The sequence below is a fragment of the Aedes aegypti genome, chromosome 1, assembly GCF_002204515.2.
Source record: "Aedes aegypti strain LVP_AGWG chromosome 1, AaegL5.0 Primary Assembly, whole genome shotgun sequence".
NCBI classification, from domain to species: domain Eukaryota; kingdom Metazoa; phylum Arthropoda; class Insecta; order Diptera; family Culicidae; genus Aedes; species Aedes aegypti.
Genome location: NC_035107.1, coordinates 62,408,239 through 62,420,968, shown reverse-complemented (window position 1 = coordinate 62,420,968; position 12,730 = coordinate 62,408,239). Strand labels below are relative to the sequence as shown.

General features: G+C 36.4%; 1 protein-coding gene across 2 annotated transcripts in view; it reads right to left on the bottom strand.

Annotated features, from left to right (window-relative positions):
- Positions 1-12,730, bottom strand: part of LOC5570106 (glutamate receptor ionotropic, NMDA 2B) — a 43,953-nt gene that overhangs the window by 11,709 nt on the left and 19,514 nt on the right. For both annotated transcript variants that reach the window (XM_001653036.2, XM_021837710.1), the window contains exons 2-3: positions 5,448-5,680; positions 5,265-5,384 (exon numbers count right to left, since the gene is read on the bottom strand). In XM_001653036.2, coding sequence (XP_001653086.2) covers positions 5,265-5,384; positions 5,448-5,680 — 353 coding nt within the window. The remainder of the gene's footprint in view (positions 1-5,264; positions 5,385-5,447; positions 5,681-12,730) is intronic.

Sequence of the window (12,730 nt, the reverse complement as noted above, 5' to 3'; positions counted from 1 at the left end):
GTCACCTCAAGTCACCCGAGGTGAGAACGACTCATCTTGACAGATCTCGACTCTCACGCTGCGCAGAATAAACACATATGGCATGAAGAGACTGGGTTATTCAGTTGACGCCTATCAAAACAGTACTGAAAAGTGCTACTTTTCAGCACCGAAAAGAGTGCTGAAAAGTAGCACTTTTCAGCACCGAAAAGAGTGCTGAAAAGTAGCACTTTTCAGCACCGAAAAGAGTGCTGAAAAGTAGCACTTTTCAGCACTGCTTTTTTCGATAGGGAAAGTAGGCCGTTATGTTGATCATCTTCTCAATGAAAAGTTGATTGCAAAACAGTACTTTTCAGTACTATTTTCTACTATTGATCCCTTTACGATCCTTGTTTGGACCCGTGTCTTCGATTTTTCGTTAGACCCGTTGGCGAAAGCTAGCGGTGGTAATCCTTCTTGGACACCGTCTTGGGAAAAAAAACCTCTCGAAGGTCACGTCTTCTTTCGTTTATTAATTTAACATGGTATCAACAACAAACAAAAGGAAGGGTGAATCTCTTAATTCACTACTTCCTTCCTAAAAAGTGGGTTTTAAACCAGAACCCCACTCAGTGCCGTCGGTGCCAAAAGTGGGGTCATGGTACAAAAAATTGTCGCATGGATGCTAAATGCATGATTTGCGGAGGTTCTTCTCACGCCAAGGACGTCTGTCCAGTGAAGGAAGATACCACCAAGTTCATATGCTGTAATTGCGGAGCTAATCACAAGTCAAATTTTTGGAATTGCCCTTCACGCAAAAGAGTCATTGAGGCTCGTGCCAGGCAGATGAAAGATAATATCCGTTACGAACTTTTTTGTTTATCGTAATGATCGACTTGATGAGGCATGTGGGGGAGTTGCAATCATCATTCATAGGCGTATAAAACATCAACTGTTTTCATCATTTGAAACTAAAGTTTTTGAAACTTTAGGTGTTTCTGTTGAAACACAGTTTGGTAAATATGCTTTCATAGCTGCCTATTTGTCTTTTCAATGCTCTGGACAGCAAGTTAATTTGCTCCAAACTGACTTGCGAAAATTGACTCGCAATAAGTCAATTTTTTTTTGTCATTGATGGCTTTAATGCCAAACATCGGTCATGGAATAATTCTGAAAGTAATTCCAACGGCAGAATTTTATTTGATGAGTGCTCTTCAGGATATTTCTCAATTGAATACCCTGATAGCCCTACATGTTTTTTCTCTTCTCCAAATCCATCTACGATGGACTTGGTCTTAACCGACTCTAGTCATCTTTGTAGCCAACTGATTGCTCATGCTGATTTTGATTCTGATCATGTCCCTGTTACATTTCAAATATCCCAAGAAGCGATTCTCAATCCTATCAGCTCCACTTTCAATTATTTACGAGTCGACTGGAATATATATAAAACGTATGTTGACTCTAATCTTGATGTTAACATTTCTTTAGATACTAAACTTGATATTGACAATGCTCTTGAAACTTTAACAAATTCCATTGTTGAAGCCCGGAGCATTGCAGTTCCAAAATGTGAAGTAAAATTTGAATCCGTGACTATAGACGATGATCTTAAACTCTTGATCCGTCTTAAAAACGTGAGGAGAAGGCAATTTCAACGCACTCGCGATCCTGCTATGAAAATTATATGGCAGGATTTGCAGAAAGAAATCAAGAAACGTTTTGCTCAATTAAGAAACAAAAATTTTGAAAATAAGATTTCTCAATTGGACCCTGGCTCTAAGCCCTTTTGGAAATTATCTAAAATCTTGAAAAAACCTTAGAAGCCAATACCGGCATTCAAAGAGGAAAACAAATTATTACTAAATAATTGCGAAAAAGCTCAAAAACTTGCTATGCAGTTTGAAAGCGCGCACATTTTTAATTTACGACTTACTAGTCCAATTGAAAATCAAGTTACTCAGGAGTTCGAAAATATTCTCAATCAAGAGAACGTTTTCGAAAATGCCTGGGAGACTGATTTGGAAGAAGTGAGAACTATTATTAAAAAAATCAAAAATATGAAAGCTCCTGGCGATGATGGAATTTTCTACATCCTCATCAAGAAACTTCCAGAAAGTAGCTTATCATTTTTAGTTGATATATTTAACAAATGTTTTCAATTAGCATATTTTCCTTACAAATAGAAAAATGCTAAGGTTGTTCCAATTCTAAAACCAGACAAAAATCCTGCAGAAGCTTCTAGCTATCGTCCAATCAGTTTGCTTTCCTCCATCAGTAAACTTTTTGAAAAGGTTATTTTGAACAGAATGATGGCCCACATCAACGAAAATTCAATTTTTGCCAATGAACAGTTCGGATTCCGCCATGGACATTCGAACTCTCATCCACTTTTACGTGTAACAAATTTGATCCGTTCCAACAAATCTGAAGGCTACTCTACTGGTCTTGCTCTTCTAGACATAGAAAAAGCATTCGACAGTGTTTGGCATGAAGGTTTGATTGTAAAATTAAAAAACTTTAATTTTCCAACATACATTGTTAGAATAATTCAAAGTTATCTGTCAAATCGTACACTTCAGGTTAATTATCAGAACTCCAGATCTGAAAGACTTCCTGTAAGAGCTGGTGTTCCTCAAGGCAGGGGGGGGGGAGACCAATATTATACAATATTTTCACATCTGACTTACCTGAGTTACCTCAGGGATGTCAAAAATCTTTGTTTGCGGATGACACAGGCCTCTCCGCCAAAGGACGAAGCTTGCGTGTCATCTGTAGTCGATTGCAAAAAAGTTTGGATATTTTTTCTTCATACTTGCAAAAATGGAAGATTTACCCTAATGCTTCTAAAACTCAACTAATAATATTCCCACATAAACCAAAAGCTCTTTATTTGAAACCTTCAAGTAGACATGTTGTCACGATGAGAGGGGTTCCAATAAATTGGTCAGATGAAGTTAAGTATCTAGGGCTCATGCTAGATAAGAATTTAACTTTCAAAAATCACATTGAGGGCATTCAAGCCAAATGTAATAAATATGTAAAATGTCTCTATCCACTTATTAATAGAAAATCAAAACTTTGTCTTAAGAACAAGCTTTTGATATTCAAACAAATTTTCAGGCATGTTGTATGCTGTACCAATATGGACTAGCTGTTGTAATACCAGGAAGAAAGCTCTGCAGAGAATTCAAAATAAAATTTTGAAAATGATTCTGAAGCTTCCTCTCTGGTATAGTACCAATGAGTTACATAGAATATCCAATGTTGAAACATTGGGACAAATGTCAAATAAAATAATTAATAATTTCAGGCAAAAATCGTTACAATCTTCTATTGCCACGATTAATGCGTTATATGTTTAGGTTAAGTTAGGTTAAGTATATTCAAAGCGTTTTTTTTCTCTTATAAGCAGGTGAAATCAACTCACCTGTAAAAAATCTGAACTGCTACGGCAAATGAAATGTAATATGTTGTTAACAAAATGTTAATAAAATCTTAAATTTGTTTTACCAAATTAGGATGATAGTGTTGTCTAATAACACAGAACACCTAGATTTAAGAAATGAATGTAATGTTTGGAATGATACTAATAAAGAAAAAAAATAGCTATTGGCCTTAAACGGATAGCTTTCGGAAAAAACGCCGTATGTAAATTCATCTCTTTTTTAATTTAGTTTCAAGAACAAAGCAATAGCTACATATATAACATCCATATTTTATGTTTTTCGTCGGAAGACAAACACCTGTAATAAAAAATTTCCACGTTTCTTAACATTTTTCATATCTGCTAATGACATTTTTATAATGTTTTGAATATTGATGTTTTTTTCTGATTTTCAACGTGATTGATTCCAAAAAAAATCTAAAGATACGTTTATTGGTCATCATTTACGATTCCATTCGCTTGTCTTCTCCAGTTTTTGTTTTGTTTTTGTTTCCTTTGTGTTGGATTTAGGATAGAATGGATTCTCGACTAAATATGCCTATATTGTTCAATACTCGACATTTAAGTTGAAATATGTACATGTAAGTTACATAAGTAAGTAGTTCAAATTCAGCGTTTCAGCGCCGCAAAATTCCCAGAAAATTGTTGAGAACGCAACGATCAACTGGCTTGCCTCAGGATACCTACCGATACCTGATAACCTAGATTGCAAGTAAGTAAGTACATTTTGTTTTATAACAACTCGAATCGATAAATGTCCAAAAGCCAACTTTAATTCGATAATGACGAAAATGCATATGCGACAGATATGTAAATACGGGCAGCATACTGGTCCGATCGGTACAAAAAAAAAGCAAAAGAAAAATCCTTTCATAAGTATCTCACCGCAAACCACAATGTAACCCACTAGTGCATTTACCTTGTTACAATCCCGAAAATTCAAATCACACAGAACTGTGTGATGTGTCAAACCTCAAACCGAAAACCCGCAAACGATTGTCCTCCGAGGTCGAGCTTTTATTCTCGGAAAGAATCTTTTGTGCTGTGGGGTGGAGGTAACTCGTATAGTTACATCGGCATTCGGCAGCCTTCATTTAATAAGAAAGGACCTACCAAGGTTGTGACAAGGGAAGCTTCACCCTCCACTTCTTATGCTTGTGTGTCTTCTCCTCTTCTAGTCAATGCAATATGTACAATGCTTCACTTATAATGCAAATAAGCATATACAGAGTGGTATACGTAAAAGCATAGGAAGAACCACTATAAAGGTAGTTCTCAACCATAACGAACTTTCGACTGTTATCTTGTCAGAAATCAGTTATTAATGGTTCAATAGTTCAATTGATATTAATGAACAACTTCAGATTTCTTGAATATAGCTGGAAAATTGCAAAGTATTTCAAATTTTCATCAAAGAACTCCTAGCAAACATTTCGCACAAGGAACTACTAGTTGGGAAATTCTGCAGCAGTGCCGCTCAATGGTATGATTGAAATTAAAAACAAATCTTGAATATTTCAAAGTTTTTTAGTTGTTTGCCAAACACAACCACACAAGGAAATACCGGTTGGGAAAGCAGCATAAGCAGCAGTGATACTCAATGGTTTGATTGAAATCGATGAAAAATTACAAATTTCTTGCGTCTAGCTGAAGAATTCCAAAGTTTTTTAATTCTCCTCCAAAGAACTTCCAGAAAACATTTCAAGAATCGCACAAGGAATCACCGGTTGGGAAACCCTGCACTGTAAGCAGCAGTGCCGCCGCCGGCGATAAGCTCCCACTCTTCTATGCGAATTGCCCTCATTGTCATAACGGAGGCACTCGTCTGTCTGCCTGCATGGGAAATTTTAGGACTTACCATTGCGGCCACGTGTTCTCGTACGGCCTGCACAAAGTCATCGTGTCCGGCAATTTGCGATGTTACCACCGAGAACTGGTGCCACTTGTACCGTTCCAGGATGCTCAGCATGGCAGCGCTCTAAAACGAGAGATTTTTCAAGATGAAATGGTACTCGACTGTGAATTTTTGAGACAACATTACCTGGTGTTCGATGCTGGGTGCCAGCTGTAGTTGAAGTGTAGATTGAGAAGCTCTCCGTTCCAGGCCCGAGTTGTCGGCATTCCAGGAGATAACCGGAATGCCAAGGTAACCGGCCAGCTGCAGGAAGTACTGGGCCGAGGCCGTGCTACGGCCGTACGATTCGTAGTTCATCATGTACAGGATGGCGGTCACGTTTGCGTGCAGGAATTCCTTGCACAAGGTGTTGAGGATCGCTGGAATTAGTGGAGAATAATTATGACTGGGTTATCGCTGAGGTATAAGGAACGGTATGATAAAATAGAACAGTGCAGAATTCCACTGGTGAAATTTTCACCAACCGCGTTTTGAGGATAAATTTTACCCGATTCGTTGCCACACAATCATTTCTAACATGTTCAGTGACACGATCAGTGCCGTAGCGTGCGGTTGGCCAGGTTGGCACCCGCCAAGGGCGCCAGCCTTCAGGGGGCGCCAAAATGCGTGACATACTTGGTAAAATTTTAGAAGATACATATTTAAAACTGGTGCTCCTGAAAAAACATAAATATAAAAATCATGATTGCGGGCTCTAGATAGGCATAACGAGGGTCACAGGTTCAAAACCTGCCGATCGAGAAACATTTTGGGTTGGAAATTTTCTCGATTCACCATTGAATTATTTGCAACACAATATCTTGAAAGATACTGAAAAATTAGTTCGGTAATTTAAACCTCCAGTGAGAAATCTCAGACTTATCACCATGCATAATTAAAAAATATGCAATACTTGCAATGATTTGTAGAATACTTCATCATTATCTAGAAAACACAAAGATAAAGCATCAGCAGTTCGAAGTTTAGGTGAATCAGCTTAGAGTATATATTATTTAAGTCGTCAAAAATAAGCTACACACAATAAAAGTTTTCATTTGAGAGATTTGTGCACTAGATTAAAATAAGAAAATTTGGATTGTTAATCAACTATTTCTTCCGTTAAATGCATTTGCACCCCAACGGTGATTTGGGTAGATGTCGGCCATAATTGGATTCTGAGATGATTCGCATTAAAAGAACAGGATTTCACAGAACAATCAGTAATATTTTAGTAAAATTTAATCCCTACTAGAAAATTTTGGTCAAAATTTCCAAATAGTCATACCAGAAATGTTTTGACAGAATTTTAGGGACGGTGCCATCACGTGGCTTTGGACGGTGTTTTCACTTGACGAATTTTCATAGAATCCCAATAAAAATTCTCAAAAAACTCCACGCTAGGTCATTAAAGAATTATTTGATGATAAAATTTAAAAAAAAAATAACAATGTACCGTTTTGATTCATATTACGGACAGCTTCAAATTCCGGACACTCTCGTTTGTATGGGTAACATTTCACACGAAATGTTTCAATTTTTGCCGTCCAAAAGTTCTCATTTTCGAGGCTCGTTTTATTAGGTTTTTTCCATAAATATCATTGCAAATTTATAATGCCCAACTACCTTAGATGTCTCTTAAGTGGTTGAAAGATTGCAATTGATGATTTGACTGTTCCATTAATGATTATCATGAGCTGTCCGTAATTCCAATCAAAGCGTCCGGAATATGAGGCAAAAGTGAGGGAGCGTCCGGAATAAGAATCATGAAAAGGCCACACGTTTTGATTTATTTAAAATTATTCAAGTTGCGGACGCGTATTCTTTACCCACCATCCGAAAGTTAACGGCTTCCGACGCTCGATAACGCTAAAAAATCATACAAAATGATTTATTTTGTATGGTCCAAGCTGGGTTATACTTCACTGAGGCCTTAAGTGTCCGTAATATGAATCAAAACGGTAGGTTAAAAGCCATAATACTAAATATTATTCGTTACATGAGCAATACTTTCAATTATGATTCTTACTCACTTACATGAATTTAATTCAACAAAAATATAAACTAAAACGAATTTTTAATAATATTTCAAGGAAGCTTTTATTGAATTATAATATAATGAGCCAATTAAATTTATGCTACCATTTTTCTAGAGACTGCAAGGGGATCTCTAGCAAAAGTGACTTTGAAGTGACCTGTTAATCACTTTGAGAATGTTCTAAAAAGTTTTTTTTTTAATTTTCAACATAAATTTTTCGAGCTACTTCGACACATATTCTTCAAATTGTTAGATATTTCTAGGCGAAAATATACGAAAAATTTTTGGAAGGAATAGTTGACATATTCTTCAGCAGTTGTTCTCGCATTTTTTAATTACCAAAATATGGCTTGTTCATTGTATTGATGGCATTTATTTGAAAATCTAAACAATTGTCTAGCATTTTTTTTAAGAAAAGGCACTACACTAAAATTTAAAAAAAATTGATAGCTCCCAGTAGGTTCTACAGATTCATCCCTGGCAATATAAACAGGAAATGTTTTAGAAAATTCAATAACCTCCGAGCTATCAGACAGTCCTCCTAAGCAGGGCGGTATTTACAGGGGGTCCAAGGTCCAAGGGGCCCCCACAAAGTACGACTCAATTGATAACTATTGAACATTTAAGAATAACTATAGAAAGCGATAAATGGTGCCTATATATTGAATCACATCGAAAAATTTGAAAATTTCAAAGTTTCTAATTTTAAATTAGAGTACCTATAATCCTTTGACTTGCAATCTAAATGATTTTTGGGCTTGTCTGTAGTGTGCAGTACATTCGCCCTACTGTTTTGGATCTAAGTTTCAGTTTTTGTTTGTTTCTAAAAGATTTGTCTGGTACTTTTTTCAAATGTATCTAAAAATAAATGTAAATTAAAAATAATGTTGGATCACTGCGGTAACCCATTTCTTGAATTGTAGAGAACAGGTACAGGGCAAGTGGTTTGACCACTTTTAATTTGAACACTTTTTCATTTGAACCCCGCTAGTCTGCACAAATTAAAAATGGTTCAAACGTCATTCAGCTCGTGGAACGAAGTAAAACATAATGTAACGTTGTGAAATAAAACTCAGAATCGAAACAAACTAGGCTAAAAAGTAATCAGAAACACATTTTTCTACTGTTCGTAAGGTGACTAAAAGTTCAAATTAAAAATAAAGCCCGACGGTTTGCATGAGGTATCGTTCAAATTAGCGGGGGTACGTACGTCAAAAAGTAAGGAAATCCAACATTTATTTGATATATATATATATATATAAAATAAGTAACATTGAATTACAATTGAGGAGTCCAATGTTAGTGAAATTTACATTTCGATAGATATTATGTTAGGTGAAATATTGTACTTTTTTCAAGCTTTCCAACAGTAATTTTGAGTGGTATTTCCATCTCAAAATATATCATAAATCGTAGAAGATTGACTTGTTTTTTTTTTACAGATCCCATACAATTTGTACAAAGTAAAATATTGCTGAAAACTTTAAAACTGATTTCCTGGAAAGCAAGTTTTGGTCACTTACATCCATTGATCCCAACTTGCGCTTCTGATGGTTTTTAAAGCAGTTTAAACCTAACTTCTGGTAATTGAAACTTTATTCAGAACATTAAGCATGAAACATAAAAGGGAAATTACCAAAGAGAAACTACTTAAAAAAATTATAATATAATGCAGTATAATGAAAAAAAAAACTGAGCTTTAAAGGGGCGCCCAAATGTTGGTTCGCCAAGGGCGCCATGAGGCCACGCTACGGCTCTGGACACGATCCTTTTTATATGGAGAAAAGCTAATTATATAAATTTTATGTTACACCCTCCAAAATTGTTCATGCTACTGTGAAAGTTTGAGCAGAATCCATCAAAGCAAAAGAGGGGCCAATGAGCTTGAAGTTTGTATAGAAAACATCGACCATGAGTAAACCTGTTCTAATAACGCTTCTGACCTTAGGTGGCATTAAAGATTCTCTTTATATCAAAATGTAACGAAAGTGATGTATCCATCCGATTGTCTGTGACCGTACCATATGAAATAACGGATAATAAATCAACATGGTACCACACAACAACAATTTTGAAGCATTAACGATAGAAATTCAGGTTTAATTCGTGAATGAAGCAGAGCTGCTACATTTAATGGAAATACAATCTTGCAAGTTTTTATGGAGCAATTTATGAAGAAAAGCATTGGAAAAATAATTAAGACTCTCCACATCTCGATATTAAATATTTGGTCTATGAATTATATGCAGAATTCAGTATTCCGTGTTATCCTATATACAGTCGCCTCTCCACATCTCGATATCGAAGGGATCATCGAGATAGGGAGAGATCGAGACAAAGAACAAGTTTTTGATGAATACTAGATTGAAAAACACTCCGTTGCCAAGAAAGTAATACACAAACAGACGTCATTTTGCGCTCCTAATTTGTTTTGAATCCCAAAACTTTGGTCTAGTAACCTTCGATATTGGTCATATCGACATACGGAGAGAAAATTGAGAACGAAAGATCAACAGTAACACATCGAGATATGGAGATATCGAGATAAGGAGGATATCGAGATTTGGAGAGTGAAAATGTATGCAGACTGAAGGGACTTATGAAATCATCGACATAGGGAGAGATATCGAGATGTAGAACATCGAGATGTGGAGTGTCGACTGTATTTAAGAAAAAAATGGCTTAATATTGAGCTGTTTGCACCTTATTAGCCTACTGTGCAGAAAATTTATGCACAGTGAACATTTCTCGCGAAACATTACTAAAGGACCTATGTACAAATGAGAGGCTCTCTTTGTTTACTTTCTCTTTGATCAATAACTGAGTCACATTAACCTCTTCTATTGCGTTTTTTGTATGAAACGCTAGTCAAGGAAATTGCCTTTCGATCTGTAGTGAAAAAAAATCCCAAAAGCTTTGGTATTCCACTGTTATAATCGAAAGAGAGCGAGAGAGAAGAGATTTGTACATAGGTCCTTTAGTAATGTTTCGCGAGATTTGCTCACCTCAAACATCAGTACGACCAAGGTATCTAGAAGGGAGGTAGCCTAATGTATCAGTTTTCGCATTACGCCATTTTGAAATGGCAATTGATAGCTGGCGAGTTTGTTTTGGTTGTTTGGTTCAGGTGCATGGTGTGACAAAGTAGGTATAATGTTTCCTTCACACCCACATCTGTGTAGTATACGCGCAAAGTATCTGAATTTCCTTTACTGTGTAATTCACTGATAATAGAATGACTATGAACTTACGAGTTAAAGTTATAATACAACCGTCACCGTCAGACGGCAACACCGTGGGCACATCTTTTATTTCATTGGTGGACTGTCGGTAGGGGATCGCTCTCACCCACAGAACAATTCGAAATTTTCACATTACATGCATTACATGCAATTGTTAACCAACTTTTCAAGTTTGTAATAAAGTTTTCTGCGACTCAAAATACCGGAATACTACATTAACAACGAAAATTAGATTCGCGACTAAACAACTCATCAATGCTGGAAAATTTTCACTTCACTGTAAACATTCATGTGTAAACATTCCCCAACATCCCCATAGAAACAGTAGAGTGAAAAACAGTGTACTGAAACCCGCCAGCTAGCCAACTCGCCAGCTGTCACTTCCACCTTCCCCGCAACCAATCACATCGCGCCCCTACTGAGTGCTTTGATCGGTAAACCTGTCATTATAAAAACCTTGAGTACGACAACATGCTTTGAAACTATCTTTTTTCGCTTTTGTTTTGATTATGCGCTGAAAATTACACCTACGCACCTCCATGTAACGCTTTTTGAATAAATGTTTTACAAATTTTGTATGAGCTGTAACATCCGAAAGCCCTCCTTCCACCCTCTTCAGCGTGATAAAGTTTGTGAATTAGCCCTAACATAATTGACTTCTACGCGTGAACTAAATACATTCGGTTCAGGAATGCAATCAGAACATTTTCAGAAATGCTACAGTGCCCAGTGCAGAATTTATATCTCTAGATGACGAGTTATGTTCTTTTCGCAACGTACTTATATGAACCGTGTTAGAATTACTCTTTTTGGGCCAGCCTAATGTGGCCTTCTTAGAGACTCAGGGTCGTTCAAAATAACTCCGGTGAGGAAATTGGGTGATGGCGGAAAACCTTCCCTTTAGAAAACAAGCGAGGTGAATTATATACAAAAGATAGTGGACATCAAGGCTCAGCGGTTAGGAAATGATAGACAATTGAGGGCGTTTAAATTCCCTGGCGAAATCAATGCAAGATGTTTTAGATAATCTTTGTTACAATATCTGGAGAAAATCAAAACATAACACTTTAAATACTTCTGGTTAAATTCTTGGAACTCTTGGAGACCTTTAAATTCCAGAAATATCAATATGAATTTTTGAAGACTTTTTTAAGTAATGCCGAAAATATGTCCAGGGATAAATCCGTGATAATTTCTGGAAAACCAACGTTGGAATCAAAGAGAAAAGAGTTCTTTAGAAATTCTTGCAGAAACCTGTACAAAATCCTATTTATGTGATAGCTGGAGTACTTTCTAGAATATCCCGAGAAGCAATTTCTTGGGGAATCCCTGCCCAGACAACTAGAAGTCGCAAAAAAGTTCACGTAATAACTCGTTTATTGATGCAAATCACATCAAACCCGCAAAACACGGTGGATAAAATCGTCAGATTGATAAGTTTCCTCGCATAAAACGCTTTTTTCTGAGTTCATTTGTACATTTTGTTTCGTCCTGTACACTCGTACAAAGTAAGTCGAATCAATCCGTAGCAGCTGTCAAATCTACATTTGTTATCATAAGGTAAGTCGCATAAGATCACAGGTTAGTTCGGTGGAAAATGTATACACTCGCATTGTATGCCATCATTCATCACATAATATATGCACGCATATCACTTTATATAAATATAAAGTATTATATTATTCTAAATATAAAGTATTACATAATATATGCACGCATATCACTTTATATAAATATAAAGTATTATATTATTATAAATATCCACTTTTGTACGTAGAACGCCTTTTCGCGACATCTTTTAAGTGAAATGTTGCACATACGAAGCCTCCAGGTGATTTCATTATACGTACATATTGGTTGTCTGGGTGCCTAACGTGCCTAACGAACAATGCACTGTTTGGATCTCACACTCGTTTGGTATGAATTCTGTACTAGTTCCAAAAGGGAAATGTAATTTCGGGAAGAATTGAACAAACTTTTTGAATAGCCTAAAATTGCATTCCATCTTGGATTTCCAAAGAATATTTTAAGGAAATGTTAAGGAAGCGATCTTTGAAGGGATGCATTAAGACTAAAATCCCGATTTGGGCTCCCTGAAGACCTCTCCTTCGGTGGTAAGTCCCATCCAACCAAGGTAACTCCTAACGCAGCCG